The 20,222-nt window shown below is 41.8% G+C and overlaps 1 protein-coding gene across 1 annotated transcript; it reads left to right on the top strand.

The window, feature by feature from the left end:
* The first annotated feature begins 1,164 nt into the window (after positions 1 to 1,164).
* Positions 1,165 to 16,300, top strand: tbl1xr1b (tbl1x receptor 1b). Its single transcript, XM_012815352.3, has 16 exons — positions 1,165 to 1,472; positions 3,619 to 3,681; positions 5,951 to 6,051; positions 6,400 to 6,545; positions 6,930 to 7,158; positions 8,150 to 8,282; positions 9,688 to 9,829; positions 10,092 to 10,155; positions 10,247 to 10,344; positions 10,445 to 10,505; positions 11,684 to 11,805; positions 12,019 to 12,093; positions 12,195 to 12,322; positions 12,965 to 13,130; positions 13,376 to 13,477; positions 13,705 to 16,300. The coding sequence occupies exons 3-16, from the start codon at positions 5,994 to 5,996 to the stop codon at positions 13,729 to 13,731; spliced, it is 1,551 nt and encodes a 516-aa protein (XP_012670806.1). The 5' UTR covers positions 1,165 to 1,472; positions 3,619 to 3,681; positions 5,951 to 5,993; the 3' UTR covers positions 13,732 to 16,300.
* Positions 16,301 to 20,222: the final 3,922 nt, after the last annotated feature.

A 20,222-nucleotide genomic window follows, 5' to 3' on the forward strand; every position in this document is an offset into this window, starting at 1 on the left:
GGCTTCCACATACCAACAGATTTGAGAGAAAGTATATAATCAAATGTTTAAGGAGGCATAGTTTATTCAAATTCCTGATGTAACTAGTATAATACAAGGTATAATGTATGAAGGGCTTCCAAAAAGGTGGATAGAATCATCCGCTGGTTCCTGCCCCCTTATTTCCTACGCCCCTGGCAGGGTTGGGAGGATTACTTTAAAAATGTACTCTGATACAATTACTGATTACCTGTTAAAAATGTTATTCAGTAACCTAATCCAAGTATCACAATATTAAAGTAATGTAACTTGATTACTTTCCATTACTTTTGGATTAGCCTACCTGCCAATGCCAAATGTGCAAATGAAGACAACAGAAAAGAGACATCAATAAGATGGCTTTCAATTAAGCGTATTCTGTAAGTCAAAAGCACAATGTAATCTTAGAAAAGAAAATGAGGAAACCAAGTTTTAAGAATTAAACCTGCCCTCAGCTCAGTGTTTTTTAAAGACAAATCTGCTTGTCATTATACAAATTCAACCTACAGACCTACATTGAAAGTGCACAACACCACAGTTTACAAAGCATAGTGCTAATAAAATCAGCACAGATTTAGAACATCCACAGTATGTTTAATGAATCAAGTGTCCACTTTCTGAACTGTCAAAGAGAAGGAAATACAGTTACCTTATTGGTATTGTACCGAAATACAATTTTTTAAAAACCTGAATGCACAATAAACCAATGACGATTCCAAGTCTGAATGACTGAGCGAAGGGGGTGGAGTGGAATTAATCTATTGCAGGCTATGACCAGCCAGGAGAAAATAGGCCTACTAACTATTGTGGGGGATGGGTAGAACTATACAAACTTGGAAGATTTCTTCCTGCTATTATTGTTTTATTTTATTTGTATTAAATTTGCTTACATTAAGACGCCTGTGATAAAATGCTGTGTCTGTTTAGCACTAAACTTCACATTTATTTAATGTTTAATGTGATGATTTCAAATCGGTTAAACTTCACTGTGCCTCTGGATACACGTTTCTGTGGCGTTACAGTGGAGACTGGCTATCATCAAAATCCCTTAAATTGCTCGTAGATGCGGATATGTTCACTTTTTATACGAAAATGCGTGTGCCTGATGAGAGATAACCTAGCTGCCATAAGTGCCTCATTTTCGCCTGGTTGGTCTCCGCCCATTGCTGGCTATCTGAGGCCATTGGCTTCCTTTGAGCAGCTTTGCTGACTATTAGCTTTCCAATGTTTCATGATATCGTTGTAATAACTTCTGTGCCGAGTCAAACATTATTGAACTATAACGACATAATCATTTTGTGATTAAACTGTCGGACAAGCCCACTTTGTTGGGTACATATCGTTTTTTCACAGAAATAAACAACCTAGCTGCACGAGTTGGAAATACCGCACGAGCTGAAGCGGCTCAGGCAGAAGGCTCTGAAGGCGACCCTAGAGTGATCTGGATTTTAAAAGTAAGAACGGCTCTTAATTTAGCTCGCTACCGGGAGACGCAACAATCGTGAGCCATTTGTCAATCGGTTTGTTTTGGTGGCTGGCTAGCACCTAATATTGAGATTGACTATGCATGAAATGGGGAACACTAGCTAGGTAGCATATAACGGACAAGTTTGGGACATAGCTAGCTATCTAGTGTTCGATAGGCAGCTAACTAGCTAGATGGTTAGCCATTATTCACTGTAGAATCTTAGAAGTTAGCTAGTAGGCTAGCTTGAGTGTACCTACTACGCTGCCTCCTATGTGGGGGATGGGCTTTGTGTTATAGCTAGTTAATCTCTGGCTAAACATTTGAAGGCCTACAGTAGTAATATGTGTGTGCAAAACACTATTAGGAAACCAAATAACATCCAATCCCATTATATTTTGCGTTATTCACCAAACGGTCAACAAACACCAGGAAGAGGCCGCAGAAGCGCTAAAGCTGCCATTATGCTACGAGAGCGTTAGCTAGCTTGGTAGCTAGGCTAGATTTTCGAGTTAGCTGATTTACTAGCTGAGCTAGCTACCACCAGCAGCTAAGTTAAATGCTGTGTTTACTTTCTAGCTGTCTTTTTCTCAAGTCAGTGGGTTTTTGTTGCAGTCTCGTTTTGAAATCTATATGAGATATCCATAAACTCATTGGCACATTAAATCGATGGTTAGTCCAACATGGATTGGAGTGGAGCATGCCACGAGGATTGCCATGAAGCATTGAACTAATGAACTAGCTTCAGTTAGCTGGCTACCTATAGACGTTAGCTAGCTGAATTGCTGGCTAAGGTCACGGTTATCACTTATTAGTGATGGGTAAAATGTAACGGTATGAGGGCTATCTAGGGAGGCATGTTCCAGCAGTTCACGTTCGTTACTTATAGGTTTTATTAATTACGCAAAGATGCCAATGCGTCTGTATTTACAAATCCACGAACGCCGGGGAATGATACAGGGTATTTTAACGTAACTTACTAGATAGGACAGAATATTTGCAGTGATTGATCGTTCAAGTTAAACCTGTTTCGAGTTCATAAAGTGTTAAATTAATCTCTGAGGTTTGTTTTATATTGAGTTCATCATAAGCATCAACTCATTAAATGTTATTTAAGCCCAAAAAGCGAGGGCTGAAAAATGCTGATGGATAACTGGTATGAGTTTCTCTGAAACTTGCCTTAGCTATTCGTGAAAGTGTTTCATCTTAGGAACTGTAACGTCAGCGTTTTACATGGGGATGCCATGGAGTGTCCATACAATGTACTTGGTGCATATATGTTGTTCTTACTGCAGCATCAAATTTTTGTTGCTGTTGACTCCACGTGTGGTTTTGTTTCTGAATACTTGGTGTTATGCACAAGTTGGCACAATTATAGTGAGCAGCTGTATGATGAAACAACGCTTGAACCTTAAAGATCATGTAACACAGTTTCAATTTTATGCGAGGGCACGATTGCACTTTTATATGTTCTATATGGGCCTTAACCAGCAACAGTTTTCATTCCATTTGCCCGCTTTGGCCAGTTTAGATAGGTAAGAGACATTTTCATGTTGAAATCTCTTCACATGTGCAACTGTAAAAATGGCATGTGTGGTTTACATGGTGCTGGTTAGTTAGCAGTTGAAGCTAAATGAGAATTTCAGATCTCAAACTTTTCATTCTGGGTTGTCAACATGAGCTGTAATGTGATGTTTTTTTGTTATGTACACCAGGTCAAGGATTGTAGATGGGTGGCTGAGGTGGTCACCACTGGTACACTCAGACAGTCTTGTGGTCCTCTAATAACCAACCAATCAAGCAAAGCACCTACTCATCAATCATGCATTTAGGGCAAGAGAATATTGATGAGCGACTGTGTTTTATTTGACTCCCATTTGAAAATGTCTAGCTTTCTCCAATGATTGTACCTCTAAATCTGCTGTTGTATGTTTCACTTGTGTGTTAGTGTTGCCTAGAGGAAGTTACATTGATTTATCCCCTTTGTCTATGATGTTGGGTAATAAAACAAGCAGTTACTGGCATAACCAATTTTTTTTCCTTAGTATACTTGTTAGCAACATTAAGTATTTTCATTAGGTCTTTGTTGAATACCCCCTTAATGTGACTATTGTTTGCAAATCCGTCACTCACAGGCTCTTAAGAGGTTCCTTCCCTCATCGTCTGCAAGATGGGCATCTAAACACTGCGCTCTTATGGTAAGCATTACAGTAACCATTGCCTTTAGTTTAGCCATGCATCTGTTTTGCAATTGTGCATTGTTAATACCACAATGTTTTTGATTTTTCTATGCATTTTCTTGAACATACAGACTTTGGCTCTAGGTTTAGACCCAAAATAGAACTAGCCTAAGTCCTGTTTTCTTTCAGATCAACTCTCATAAAACCCATTGAGCTGTCTGAAACTCATGACTCTCAAACACAGGAGCTTGCAAACAGTTCGATATGATCCCACCAACAGCTGTAGTCTTTGTTTGTGTGTAAGAGAGAGAGGGACAGAGAGACAGACGCGCCTATTGAGGGAATACCCCATCATGGGGAGGGAAGTACAGGCAGGCAGGCACGACTGCTCAGCCTTGCACTTGAGTAATTTCTCTTTATCGTTACAGTCAGCCATGTGCGTGTTTCATTCAGCTAAGTACATATATCCTGGACAAACTGTGTTGTGTTGTAAATATTCATTTGAGCTGGAGAAACAAAGTACCATTAAACAACTTCTGAGAAGTGACAGGGTAAGATGTGTTTAAAGGTAGAGTCCGTGATACCACGCCAATACACTTTCCGGAGCTCAGCAGTCCTCATGCTCACTACTCCTGTTATTGTTGGTAAGTAGAGGATGTCTGTTCTTCTCGGCTCTCTGGCGTTAGAGTGTCTGGCCTATGCAGTGGACCTGCCATAAGTGCTGAGCGGTGAGTCTATACTCAGCCGATTCACCCCCAGATGAGACGATGACGTGAGGTCTCAACAGCCAGCAATAGCCAAAAAGCTGCAAGCATCTATGTAGATGGAAGTTGAGAGGAGAAATTGGGCCCATTTTCTGTTTTATTGTGGTGGTCTGGTGGAACTGCAAACCTTGTATGTTGATTTTATTCATATTAATATCAGTGTTTGATGTTTTGGCATGGTAAAAAGCTGGACATGCAACTATGCAGCAGTTTGCCATTTTTTGAAGTAAACGCGTATGCCATTTCCACCAGCCTTCCAGGATATTGACTTTGTATTTTTGTGTTCCGGGCTGGAACACATCGTGAAAATAAAAAAAGTTTAACTATATCACCAAAAGACACCAGTTACCATATTGGCAAGCTTTTCTGTACCAACGGAGCTGTTGGTGGTGTTTGCAAAGTTTTTCTTGCCTTTTATGTAGTTAGTCGCCAGTTTTAGACCAAAACTCCTTACTGCTGCTTTAACCTAATCTTGCTGTGAATCAGCTGTCAACCCACAGCTTTGATGCCAAACCAGGAATGCCTTCATTTTAAACATAAGTCCACTCGATCATTCACTCTCTTTAATCTGCATGTGTGTGATCCAAATGTGCTTCCTCAGCCTTGGCTCAAGATGGGCTCTCTCTATAGGCAGAGTTCAATCAAGACACTTAACTTGATGCTGTTGAATTCCATACTCAATGGTAGCTTATATAAAGGCTGAAGGGCAATATGGAATTCACCCCCCTTCCTCCCCGAGTCTTAAGGAGGCTAAGCTGCTTTTGAAGAACTCCAGGGTTCATTAGGATCATAGCCAAAGAGTCGAGCTGAGCTTGTCTTATTTTGAGCTGCATTAATAGGTGGCAATCTCATTTGTGGTATTGTGGCATAACATTCAGAAAACAAGAAAGTTGTAAAGGAGTATGGATAATGCGAGTGAAATCACACACACCCACAGTACTGCTTACAACACACACACACACACACACACCTGCTGGTCCCCTCTCTGGGGTGGGTCTGCAATCGTTAGACGTTCTATTTGAGGGAGTTCTGCTGACACCCAGTCACTGTGCACAGAGTGGAAATTAGCCCGAGGCCAGACAGGCTCTGAAAGTGAAAAAAAGGAAGCAAACTTTGGCCGCATAGCTGGTGTACATTGGCATTTGTAGGAGCTCGGGAGCACTAAAAAGGACTGTTGCGTCTCAAGACACTTGTGCAGTTTTTTTTTTTACATATATATTTGAGGTTTGTTTTTAAACTTCTACTTCCCCTTATTTGTTTAACTTCCCCTTCTGATGCAGCCATGTTGACCCTCCAGATTAGAGCCTTTCAGTCGCTGTTAGGCTACATAATATTTAGGCTACATAATATTTCATTTTCTTCTATATAGGGACAGTGGGGAATAAGACCAACCCTATAGTTATTCTTATTGATGACCGTCTACTGCCACCGACATGGAAAATTGGGACACTATCATTTCCACTGCTCTTTCCCTTCTCAGTGTTATTAATGCGGCCTCTCCCCCCCCCCCCCCCCCCCCCCAGGCTCGTCTCCTGCTCTGACCCCTTGGTATATCCAGGATTAAAAATGAGCATAAGCAGTGATGAGGTCAACTTCCTGGTGTACAGATACCTGCAGGAGTCGGGTAAGCCGAAATAATTCACTGTTTTGTCTCTACAAGTCCCACAGACTGACATACACAGGAGTTAGTTGTTTTTGAATACGATGGCAGAACAGTCGGGACAATTAGACCACAATGTAGGAAGATTTGAGTAGTGCATTTTGAAGTTTGTCACCCCTGTGCTGCTTGCATCACTGTACAGGCAGATATAGTTGTGGATAGCAATCTCGTCTCCCATTTACGATTGTGAGGGGCACCTGTCCATCCCACCCAGACTGTGTGGAGGCAGTCTTGGCCGGATGGGAGTGTCACCTGTTGAGGTGTCTTCTGAATGGAGTGAAGTTGCGAGTGGGTTCCCTGTTTCTCCTCCAGGCTTCTCCCACTCTGCCTTCACGTTTGGCATAGAGAGCCACATCAGCCAGTCCAACATCAACGGAGCTCTAGTGCCCCCGGCCGCACTCATCTCCATCCTCCAGAAGGGCCTGCAGTACGTGGAGGCGGAGGTCAGCATCAACGAGGTAAGTGTCCTGCTGCCAGTGACCCAGACCACCAGCACCAGCTGTCAATAGCCAGACCACACAGAACATAATGGAGAAACTGTTCCAGAAGGTTCTCAACTCTCTGTCCCTCTAGGCACCCTTTAGTAGGTGTGTATACGGTAGAGAGATGTTAAATTAACTAAATATTTTTGGAACAAATCACAACTTGTGTGAGGTCATGTAATACATAATTATTTGATATATCTCCAAGCTTTCAGCCAAATTCTACTAACTTTGTAAACTTAGATTTAGGAGTTGGTTATTGGCCCTAGATTATATTCACACTGAACACCCCACCATTTGGTTCCAGCAGTACTTAACTGAAGTACTTTACCTAATATCTTCATGTCTGTGTGTTGTCAGGATGGAACACTGTTTGATGGCCGGCCAATTGAGTCCCTGTCGCTGATCGACGCAGTGATGCCCGACGTAGTCCAGACACGGCAGCAGGTGTACCGGGACAAGCTCGCCCAGCAGCAGGCTGCTGCTGCCTCCTCGGCAACAGCCCCCGGCAACACTGCGGCCACTGGAGGCGCCAAGAATGGCGAAAATGCCGCCAACGGAGAGGAAAATGGAGCGCACACCCTAGCGAGTAAGTATTCCGCTTTCTACAAGGACTTTGAAGTTTTTAAAAACAGACTTGAATAGGCATGGGGCATTGAAAGCGCTTACATTTATATTGACACTAGGCTAGCCCAATCACATCTCTTACTAGCGCAAGCGGGTTGCGGAGGAGTGACCTAATACTAATCAGCTATGTAGGGGTTTGGGGGAAAAGTACAATAGTCTAACCGCAAGGATGGTATACTAGTGGGTGGTTTCCAACCGATTCTGGTGGGCCATCTGGGCTAAAAAAATGCCAGGGCCAATTTTTTTTATCCCAGTCCAGCCCTGGCCAGAGACCACTTAGTCTGCAATCATGGTAACACAGTACTGTTGAGAAGTTTAGAGAAGTGTTTACACATTCAGGCCTCTCTATTATTTTTGTAATTGTTGTTTGTGAGCTTCTGTAAAACCTGCTAGTTATCGATAAAAAAAATGGTCAGTTTTAGAACAGTAACTAACCTTGACGCGTGTCTCAGACTATGCCATGTTGGGTCCTTGAATTTGAGGGAGTTGGGTCTGGAAAGTCCTTGAAAAGAATCTTAGATTGTGGGAATTCTTTTTCCACCTACAAAACAACCTTGGCCATTAGAAACAGCAGTGGTGACGAAACAACTCAAAGCAATACATTTTACTATGCTATGGAGTAATACTTCCTGTCACTGGTGATGAAAGATAAAAACGCCCTCACTTGACATGAAACACACAACTGTTATTTTCATAATTTGTAGTGTTTACCTAAGATATTTGAATGACAAGAGTTTTTTGTGTGAAATATTTTGGATTGAGTGAAGATATTGTATATATAAATGTGAAATTTAGTGTAATTATCCCCTGCATCAGTCATGGTTGTGACTGAATGGTCATTGGATTTTCAAAGCATCACGAAAAGGCTTAAGCAATTTGTCTTTGAAAGGCTGTCGAAACCCTGAAGTGTTAATGGTGCCCCTTTTCACATGTGCTATTGCTTGTTCCAACAGACCACCATGCGGAGATGATGGAGGTGGACAGAGCGGTGGAGATCCCTGCCAGCAAAGCCATGGTGCTGCGCGGCCACGAGTCCGAGGTGTTCATCTGTGCCTGGAACCCCGTCAGCGACCTGCTTGCCTCCGGGTCCGTCTCCCATTTAGCTTGTTCACAATTCAACCGTTTCAGTTGCTGTCAGTTGTTTCCAGTTTGTGCATTAATCAAATTCACCGATCCTAAAATGTGAACAAAAAGTACACAGATGAGCCCTTTCATGAAATACGTCCATGGCACGCTTGTGAGAAATCAAAATAGCCTTAACCTGGTTTTCTGCCTATGTGTGTAACTGTTTCACTGGCGTAATATCTATGTATTCATAGGCGGAGATCCCGGGGGGGACGTGCCCCCCCCCCCTACCATAAAGTTGTCCCCCCCAACAATCATTGAAAACTAATTTTTTAAATTTTTTTATTATTTATTTTTTTTAAATAAAAATACGACGACACAAGCGGTGCTAATTATAGACGTAAAAAAATGTGTTTTTTAAGTGTTGAAAAATCATGTTCCCCCTATTCCTCAAAGTGGTTTGGTTCACATGCTGTTTCCAACGGGCAGGGCTACCGGCAGCTCCGTGTTTCAGTTAATCAGCCCAGTAGCCTACACGGTCAGATTGTCAGACTGTTTCCTCCTCTGTCCCCTGTCGCTGCCGCTATGATACACGATATGTAAAGAGATTTACCTCATTCTCGAACGCAGTAAGAACATGTAAAGAAGAAGTTTTTTTCTAAACTCCATTTACGAAGTTCCAATCGATATGCACAAGTATACATAAGCTTATTAATGGATTGGCATGACAACGTGAACGTTTGCCGATAACACACGCATGCCGGTAATTAACACAGTTAAGATAGCTAGCTAGACAGTCTAGGACACTGTCCTGTCAGGGCAGGTTCATGCTAGTTAATAAACGTAGGTCTACATCTCAGTGCCTCTCTAGATTTGTTAAATTATATGAAGTTAAATTAATGTCATCTTTTTCTACGGTCCATCAACTATGCTGGTATTGTAATATGAAGTGACAGTGGCGTAGGAGGTAGAGAAGTCGTATTGTAATCAAAAGGTTGCTAGTTCAATTCCCTGTTGAGCTGTTTTATAACTTATTTTGAGCATCAAGTTCTCTTGAACTTTGGACATTATTTGTCTGTGAATAGATATTTCGTGTTAGTACATTTAATGCTGTTTAGATAATTTAAAATGACTTCGAATTTCTGTTTGTAAATGTGATAAGAGAATTCGGTATTTAGCAGTTTATGCTAGCTCTCGTGAAAGCAATTTTTTCATGTCCCCCCCCCGGAATTACACTCTGAAATTTGACCATGTATTGTCCCCCCCTACAATGAAATGGGATCTCCGCCCCTGTATGTATTGACATACCAACATTTTTGGTGGCGGTCATGACCTTTATATATGTTTTGTTTCTGAGAATATATCTCTTCTTCTATATGTGTGTGTGTGCCTGTGTGTTTGTGTGCGTGCGGGGGTGTGTATGCAGGTCTGGAGACTCAACAGCTCGGATCTGGAACCTGAGCGAGAACAGCTCTAGCGGCTCCACACAGCTGGTCCTGAGACACTGCATCCGAGAGGGAGGCCAGGACGTGCCTAGCAACAAAGACGTCACCTCACTCGACTGGAATGTAAGTTATCCTGCCAGAGGTATCCCTTGGCAACCGGCCAGAGCAGGAAATGTGTTTCCCGTGGACTCTTGGGAGGCGTCACATGAGCCTACACTCTGATCTAGCCTTCTGACCATTGGCTGTGTAGTTGATACATTAGATTGTTTTTCAGCCTAATTACATTGAAACCCAGAATGGGGTTTGCATGTAAACAGTTGAGTTACTTCTGTGGTAGACTGATTAATAGAGAGTGATTTGGTTGTTTTTATCTTCATTCTTGCAGAGTGAGGGAACGCTGCTGGCAACTGGCTCCTATGACGGCTTTGCCAGAATATGGACTAAAGATGGTGAGACTCCTCTGTCTGTGGTTCTCATAACCCTTACATTGTTTAATCTGTCACGTTGTGTCATTGGTTTTAACAACAATGTCATTTGCAGGCAACCTTGCCAGTACCTTGGGCCAACACAAAGGCCCCATATTTGCGCTGAAATGGAACAAGAAGGGCAACTTCATTCTCAGTGCTGGAGTAGATAAGGTAATAGTTCTCTCTATTCTTGTCTGTTTTTTCATTTGCAACCTTTTCAATGATGGGGATTCGTGTTGTTTACCATGTCTGTGTTCTGTCCTACAATCAGACTACGATCATTTGGGATGCACACACAGGAGAAGCCAAACAGCAATTCCCATTCCATTCTGGTGAGCACAGCTGGTCTGCATTAGTAGTAGGGCTGGGCGATTTAAAAAAAAAAATTAAAAGTTTAATCTCAATGTTTCCAGTGTTATAGACGATTGACTATTTTAATCAATTTAGTTCTGTACACATGAACAAAACATGAATCAGAAATAGTTTATTAAAACTATGACATTCAGTAACTAGGACCATATCGCCCAGCCCTAGGCCCTGTTCGGATAGTCTTTTTTTACTTGGATACTTTCAGATCATTTCACTCAGTTAGTGGCAGCCATGATAAGAGCTGGTCGAATTCTCTAAATGCTTAGGAAAAGTGCTTCACTGCTTCCTTTCACATCTCCTTTAGCATAGGGTAAGCTGGACCTTTTACGAAAGGAAAGTATCGCCCCACAATTCCTTGCAGCAGCAGCAGCAGCAGCAACAACAACCCAATCAACAACCGAGCAATGTGACCCACGTCAATAACATCCGTCTTTGCGTAGTTAGTAGCCTAGTATATTCGTAGAATAAAATTTGTTTTGCAACCACAGTCAAATGGCAGGGAGGAGGACACGTCAGGACAACATGCAAAACAAAGCAGTCAAATGATTGAACAAGGCGACTGAAATACAGTTTTACAGCAGTAGACATAGACAGTAGGCCTAGTCTATGTTTGTCAAACATGGGTAACGTGTTTGTGATGTGTAATGTTAAACCTACTTTGACTACGTTATTTACCACTAGCGAGTTAACTCTGACATGGCTCACCCATGTTGAGTTTGGTTGCTGTTATTCTGCAGTTTACCGGCAGCAATAACATGACACAACCTTGAAAACAGGCAACAGCACTAACATGTCTAATGAAGGACCCATTCGACAACAGACCAATAGTGGACTGACATAACCGCAAGATTTCCCCCCCCCCCCCCCCCCTGCAAATGTTACTGTCGTAACTCTATGGTAACTCCAGAGAAGTGCTGGCATTTGAGTGACTGCAGAGGAAGCACTAATCTCGATAAGGCGAATCAGGTAGTTTTCACAAAAATTCAATATAATTGATTCATTTTATATATCGCCTAGCCCTAATTTGTAGTATGAAATAGTCACCTCATCCACGGACTACAGCTCCTATGCTACAAATCATTCTGTATAAAAAGTGAGATCTTAATCTGGTCCTCCTTCATCTGTGACTGCCCTTTTTAAGCTCCTGCCCTGGACGTGGACTGGCAGAGCAACAACACATTCGCTTCCTGCAGCACGGACATGTGCATCCATGTGTGCAAGCTGGGCCAGGATCGACCCGTCAAGACATTCCAGGGTCACACGGTACTGTAGAGCTCACATGCCCAACACGTTCCTGCTCTGCCCTCATCTCCTCTCGATCCATCGTCTCTCTCTGCCTCGTCTCCTCCCTAGTATTTCAGTTGCTCGTCCATCCCTCTCTCTCTCTCGCTCAGTGTAGCCTAACCACAGCTCAGGACCGAGCTGGGGAGCCTTTTATCTCTTCTGTCCTCACTCTTACTCTTTGTTACCCCCTAGAATGAGGTGAACGCAATCAAATGGGATCCCCAAGGCAACCTACTGGCCTCCTGCTCCGACGACATGACTCTGAAGGTTAGGCAACATCATTTACTGTGCTGCGAATACTTTGTTGTCCCGTGTTCTTAGCAGACACGGAAATTAAACTGACTCTGTGTGTATATTCTTCTGTGCAGATCTGGAGCATGCAGCAGGATGGCTGTCTGCATGACCTGCAGGCCCACAGTAAGGAGATCTACACCATCAAGTGGAGCCCCACGGGCCCAGGCACCAACAACCCCAACGCCAATGTGATGCTAGCCAGGTAGTGCTGAATGCCGTGATCTGTTTTTCTTTACAGGAACATTGCACTGCTAGGATCTGTGATGGGTAACTGTGAGCAAGAGACAGCGGTAGTGATGCACTGCATGTTGATTCATTTTCCAGCAGCCCCGTCACGCATGACGGGTTGCATTAATTTCATTTGAAGCTTTGATCATTTGACAGCTACGTTAGACTGTCATCATGCCAGATTCATACATCCATGACCATTCATCATAGCCAACACTGTCAGCCTTGACTCTGGGCCTAGCTGTGCTCTTGCTAACATATTTAATGACATCATTGTCAGTCTGCCAAATTGAAACAATATGCATCTATTGTACTCCTGTATGATTTGCCGCTGCCCTGCAATTCGAGCAGAGTGGTCTTAGAAATTGATTGTTGGTCACTACTGGCAGTGTAAAATCTGCAGCAGTTGAGTTAGTATTGCCCCCCTCTGCTTTAAGTAAAGCGACTGGGCATACCATTATAATGTATGTCTATTGAATAATGTGATTTACAATCTCTATATAATCTGTATGTAGATGTACTTCTCTGAAGCCATTGTTGCTGAAATGTGTATACGGTGGTCTAGATATAATTATTGCTCTCACTGACTTTGGTGTTCTCCCCTGTCTCCCCACAGCGCGTCCTTTGACTCGACGGTACGGCTGTGGGACGCGGAGCGTGGCGTCTGCATCCACACGCTCACGCGCCACCAGGAGCCCGTCTACAGCGTGGCCTTCAGCCCCGACGGGCGGCACCTGGCCAGCGGCTCCTTCGACAAGTGTGTGCACATCTGGAACACTCAGGTATGGCAGCTCCACTCCAGAGGCAGGGCTGGACTCGGAGGAGTTGGCTGGACATGTGTTGGTGGATTGTTTGTTTTGTTTGGGGGAAGGGGTGGGGTGACGCACTAGCACTGTACCAATGTCACACACTTGTTAGTGTCGGTCAAGACATGAGCTCTTGACTGCTTGATTGACTGCTGAGTCAATCCAAAAGTCATTCCGTTTTGGTCTGTGACTAATGCCGTGTGTCTCGTGTGGGTCCACAGAGTGGAGCTTTGGTGAACAGCTACAGGGGAACAGGAGGTATATTCGAGGTCTGCTGGAACGCAACAGGGGACAAAGTGGGAGCCAGTGCATCAGACGGATCAGTAAGTGCCACTCGTCCCCTGTCAAGATGCTGCCCTTGAGCCTTGATGAAGCATAAAAATGTCCTGCCCTGATGCTTGATTAACTTGAAACAGCCTGCAGATGCAAATGTAAAAGCTCTCCCACTGAGAGTAGTGGGCTGTAGTGAGTTCTCGCTGTAGTTAAGCATGTGCCTTTTGCCTTCACTGCACTGTCACAAGAGTAAAGTTCCTCGTTTCTCCTTCCTCAGGTCTGCGTGTTAGATCTGCGGAAATGACGCTGTCAACAGGAAGCCATGGACCGACTCTGAATGTGTACATAGCCAAATTGACTCTGTCTGTCCCTGGCCCATCCACTGCTGTAGGTCCTTCCCTTAGGCCTCCCACTGCTGAGTCCACACATAAAAAGGCATCAACTTTCCGTGCAAGCCGGGAAAAAGCAGATGCCGTACTCTTTGATTTCATTCACAGGACTGTTGAACACACACAAGCTTAGGCCACATATCACAGTTAGTTTCTCTTCTGTCTGTCTTGTAGGTGGAGTCAGTAGAGCATACATTCAGACCTGTATATCATTGCTGGTGTGTGCATATTGTACATATCAGTGTTTCAGTTTGCCATTGTGGGGTTTGTTGGGGATCAAAGTTGAGAGTTTCAGGAATTTCAAACTTTTTCACAGCCACTGATAGTCAGATTTAGAGCCTTATGGACCACAATTCTTTACACAGGGATTACAAATATGCAGTGTAAAATTGAGACAGCCGGTGGGGAAATATATTTGAAAGGCGTGGCTCTAACACCTACCTAAAAATGGTAATCGTTTGCATCTTTCTTATTTTTTGCCAAATTTGAACATGGAGTGCAAGAGTTCACAACCAGATGTAAGCATCTTAAATCTCTTCTGCATTTCCCTTTTGAAACTGCAGTGACCTCAGTATGACAACTCCATAGAAATGAATGAATGACTGAAATGAATGACCCACTGTAAGAACTGACTGGCCTGAGCTACACAGCACATGGCTGACTGTAATATATCACTTTTTAATAATAAGTGCTATGGTTGTGGACACACATCTTTAGCGTCTTAAGTCATTTTCTTCTGTGTGGGGCTCATCCAGGTGTGTAAGAACTGAGGAGATGCATGCTGTAGCTGCTATAAAAAAAGTACATGGTTCAAGTGTGAAAGGGCTCAGAAGGAAACTGAAGAAAATCTGCAGTGCGTCACTGGGGAAACCTTTAGTGGCCTGGTTCATTAAACTTCATATGGTTTCTTTTGTTGTTGTTTAGTCGATACCCTGTGGACGTTCACCACTAATATGTGAGTGAATGCTCACCATTAATTTAACTGGCCTCAAGAAATTTGCATGGCCTCCATAGTGAGTTGGCCATTTTGATGCCATTACCTTTCTTTACTACAGGACCTTGAAGTGCAGCACATTCTGATGTTGGTTGTATGCACTTGATGAGGCCATGGCTCCCTCGAGGACAGCATCGTGATTTCATATGCACATTAGCAGACCTGGACAATGCAGTTAACCAGTGACTTAGATCCAGAGGGCCCTCCAACGCATTGGAAAGTCAGTGAGCTCAGTGTGTGCGTATCTACGTACGTACCTTCAGTACAGTTTTTTTATGTTTCATTTGTTTGCCAGGGAGGAAGAGAGAGATGGTTTCCATTGATGAAGAGTTTTTTTACACAGTACCATTTAGTGTTGGGCTGCAGGGTCATGAAAACACACTCAAGAGAAATGACAATAAACTGAAATGGTAATGGTAAATCATATATACTATATCTGTGCTGTCACAGGGGTTTGTGAAATACATGCTACTCCTATGAGACTTTTTCTTTTTTTTTTGTAAAAATAATAATTTGGAGAGTTTGGCACCCTGTGTGCTGCTTCTGAATAAATGTCACCATCATTAGTCGTACTGTATAGCTTTTCCTGTTTTAAAACAAAATACCATTAGACAGTCATCGCTATAGAGGAGCTACCACATCCCCAGTCAACCACAAGGAAGTTGTTATTTTCCTGCACTTTAAATGAGCTTGACTTTAGCTGGCACTTAAAAATTGTTGGAAGGAAGTGTTTTGTTTTTTACATCTGGAATGTTGCGCTCCACCTTTGCCTCGCTCTAAAACCTGTTCAGATGTGTTTTTACCTGTGCAGAAGAGAGGTGAGGTGGGTGTTAAACAGTGTTGGGAGAATGCAGTGGCTTGGGGCCAACTTCATGGCATTCCATGTTGTACCATTCAGTAGCATAGAATAGCAGGGCTCACAAAGCCAAACTTTTCTCATTAACAGCCTCCATTGTGATTTTCTGATTTGTTTTGTCACAATTTACTTTAATGATATTTTTTTTTTTGTAAAGAGTTGAGAGTATTTTGAAGTTTGCTTTAATATAATCAACAGTAATTAGATTGTACCATAAGACACTATTTATTATATTGTCTATGACAGTGGAATGGTATTTTATAATGTTTTGATTTTAAAAGAGATGCTTTTTACAGTGCATTTGAGTGTGTTTGCTTCCTTTTGGTCTGACCTAAAATGCCTAATTTTATCTTTACCATGTTTATGGCCCTTGAAGGTTTTGTACTCTGAAAACTTTTTATAATTCTGTCTATAGAAGGAACACACCTAGTTGTATCTTACCATCCTCCTGGACCACACAAATATTTGATATCTTTTTTTTTTTCTTGATCAGTTTGTGTCATTGTCCTGATGTACCATTCCCCCCTCCTTGCTCACGTCCCGTTGCAAATACTATCTTTACAATGTTGATCTGGCTTTTGTGATTTGAGTCAGATCAGATGAAAAGTCCAGAATAAAATATATTTTGATAATATCATTGTTTGTTGTCCCCCTTTTTTTTTTTTTTTTTTTTAAAGCAGCTTGTTAAGTTCTAATTTACAGACACCAAAGCAAGGACTAAGAAAAATAAATGTTAAGTATATAAATGAAGAAAAGAGAGAACTGTTCAAAATATAAAAATAAAGGCCTAAAGGTGTAGGATTGCTACCACATGTTTGTGACCACTCGAGAAGTTTTTATTCAGGCAGCTACGTGTTAAGGGTGAGATTGTGGACATCTCTTGCATCTGCCCTGGATATTTGGTGGCATCTTGTGGTCAGATGGATACAGTGTGAATGTCATTCATTTTATTCTTCCGACAACATAACTACTCACGAGTCACGACCATGGTATTCTTGTTGATCTGTTCCAAACAAGTCTTCAACAGTATCAGATTTTATTTCAGTTGACGGTCACACTTTATTTGAATGGTGGTCATCTACAGATGCTCAGATTATTCACAAACTATCTGTTGAAACTGTTAACTATAATGTATGGGCAAGGTTAGGTATTGGGTTTGATTAAGGTGATATTCAGTTAACTTGAATTTCAACAAACCACGTGCTTATTGGAATAGTACTTATTACCAGGCTGCATCAAATACACCGGGGCCAAAGTTTAATCCATCATGGGAATAGAAGTGTAGGTAGCTATATTAGTCATCTGCCTTGAGATAAATGTAAACTTTGTGGTGGGAAACTTTTTTAAATCAACGTTCAACTGTCAATCAATCAATTTATTTATTTGATCGAGAGGGACAGTGTACATTCATGAACATTAAAATGTAAATGCACCCAATTATAGCCAAAAGGCTAGTTTCCATTGGCAGTCCCCCTGCCAGAGTGTACAACCTAAAAAAAAGGCATTAACGTATATATATACATATATATCAAACACAACATTGACAATAAATCAAAAATAAGATACAATTAAAATAAAATCCCAATATACAAGTTCTACTGCTTGGTGCTTACCCACTAATGATCACATTTTTGGTTATTTGTCAACCATGATTTGACATTTCTTTTAAAGCAGTTGAATGAGGTTGATTCTCTAATGTTCTGTGGGAGATGGTTCCATTCCCGGGCTGACCTAACTGAGAAAACTGACTGTCCAAATACACTTTTTTTTAAAAGGAATATCACAGTCTCCTCTTGCTGCCCCTCGAGTAGCACTGGTTGCTGCTGTTCTAAACTTGACTAGGCTGCATAGTGGTGGTGGTGGTGGCGGGGGGGGGGGGGGGGGGTTGAACATTAAACAGCAGTTCTTAAATGTGTAAAAAACTGTGAGGTTGGCTTCTCACTCACACTCTTAAAAAAAGTTAGAACACCACATCCTGCCACAAGAACAATAGGTTCCTCTTGCAAAATGTCTGTTCACTGGCTGTATGCCATGGACGTGAGGCAACAATGAATGATGAACAAGATTAATTTGTATTTAGACACATTCATTGTGTTAATGTTTTTAAGAAGGTTAACACAAAGATGTGTACATATACTGTATGTAATATTTACACATTGCTGTGTCATTGGCTACACATATTGTGTTAAAAAATGAGTGATTATTTCACACAAAATGAGTTAATGACAATACATGTGTTGGTCTGTAGGCCTTCACCAGCTTGGCTTCATAATGGCCACTTTTCCCATCTTTTTCACTCTCATCACTGGACATAAGGCTTGTAGATGTTGCTTGTAAAGCTGCACGATAAGGAGGCATAGAAACCAAGGTCGGACAGGTAGGAAAGTCATGTAGGCTTCATGATCTTGATGTTGGATGTTTGCCTGGCTCGCTCCCTGCCTGTCTTTTCTTAGCTTTGATATCAACAATAAAAGGCAGCTCTGTCATAGCTCTCACATTCACACACTGTTACATAGACAAGCAGTGTGGTGTAGCGGATGCTTCTCAGCTTCATCACACAACAACGTCTCCACACAGTACACTGATTTTTACTCTTTTTTTCCGGGAGATCTGTAGTCTGCAGTTTTGTCTATACCGTTTTTGTCAAACTGCGTGAAAATAGTGCAAAAGTTCTCAGGGCCGGATGGAGCGATTTTCAGTTGCAATGCCCCGCCCCTGGATAGTGACTAGAATACTGTACAAAACTGTCAACTTCCTGATGTTGCTACCAAGGTGGCTGTGCTGTTTGGTCGGAAACGTTGGCTTGTGAGCGACAATTTCTACATGTGGTGAGTAAATAACGTCGGCTACTTGTTGGCCATATGTAACTCTTAGAAAATAATATATTAAGTTGGCAAATTCGGGTTAGGGTATGAGCGTTTCTATTTAAGGCGCTTTTAAGTTAGGCTACCTTTCGACCGTAGCCATACGTTCGTCTATAAAAAAACCGGTTTGTTCAGTTAAGGTAGTCCACATTCAAATCAGGGCTAACGCGTGGAAACAGCCTAAATGCTAATATTTCATTTAGATACTTTTTATAGAGATACTACACAATTATTTAGCTCAACACTGTTTTGTCTGGTCAAACAAGGTCAAGTTTTTGTGGTTATTGCTCATATTTAGCTATGGAATATCATTTTACCATCCGTGCCATTCGACGGATGTCACGTTGAGACAAATTGTAGACAAAACCTTGACCTCAAAATGAGCATGAACTTAAAATGCGTAGATTTGGGACATGTGTAGTGTTTCACCACTGAAAAAAAACGTGAACATATCCTTTTGCAAACGACTAGTTTTCTTTCGCTCTTTCGCTCACCTGACGTTTAGGCAACTCTCCGGGCAGACTAGTGTAAAAAAGACAGCTTATGTCTTAGCCTGCGATTTCTTTCCGTGGGCTGTCAGGTTAGAAGGCCAGGAAATTATCTGGCCCGGATCCGCATAACGGTCGAGCTCCGCGTTCCGAATTTAACTACGCTGGCCATACCGTTACATTTTCCCAATAGCTCAATTTGTAGGCTACGCAACACACTACCAACAATTTGACAAAGATATACTTAAAATAACATTATGCAACAATTTTACCTTAAAATAACAACCGTGCTTCATTGGTGTCCCATTACTTCTCTCAGGATTTAATGTATGTGAAGCTATTTAACATCTTCCACAAGTTGTTGTGATCACTTTGAACCCAATACTGCCTCCTTTCCCCCCTTTCTTTCTTTCATTTGACTTCCCTTCCCTCCTAATATCTGAATGGACACAGGTTAGTTCTATAGACTTTAATAAGCCTACTTTATGACTCCAACGTAAAGGAGTTTGTGTTGTGAAACATGAAGTTATCTGCATTCTAGTTTATGGTTAATGACAAAGTTGGTGAATTAACTCTAGATGGGCCATTAAGTGATAAGGATAAAGGCTAATGACAATCTCTTTTTGACTATATTCCTTTCTCAAAGTTTAAACTAGTAGTTTAATTCTAATAAAACAATGTTTGTTCAAGTTTTTGACACGTTTAAAAAAAAAAAAGTCAATTGTATGGGTTAAATATGATAGATGGCTGAAGCTCAAGTGGGAACATTTTATTTATATTCTTGGAATACAAAGGGTCTCAATCAGCCAGTTAAAAGTACTAACATTTTGACACATCTTGCTAATTTAAAAACAGCACTCTTGCATGGAACTTATCTGATTTCTCAGGATGTTGGTAAATTAAAGCAAAAGTGTTTGGACAGGTTTTTGTCATCATGTTACAGTAATAAAAGTAGGGGTGTAGCAATATTAATTCATAAAAATGTACCTTTTCACATCGAAAACACTTTAACAGATCCAGAGGTCAGGTACGTATATTCTTCTGAAAGCAAGCCTATATAATAAGCCCATAATAATTGTGAATATTTATGCTCCTAATTAGGGATGGGTATCGTTTGGTTTTTATCCGATACCGGTACATAACCGATACTTTTAAAACGATACCGGTGCCTAAACGGTGCCGGAACCGATACTTTTATAAAAAA

This window comes from Clupea harengus, chromosome 22, assembly GCF_900700415.2.
Source record: "Clupea harengus chromosome 22, Ch_v2.0.2, whole genome shotgun sequence".
Lineage (NCBI taxonomy): Eukaryota > Metazoa > Chordata > Actinopteri > Clupeiformes > Clupeidae > Clupea > Clupea harengus.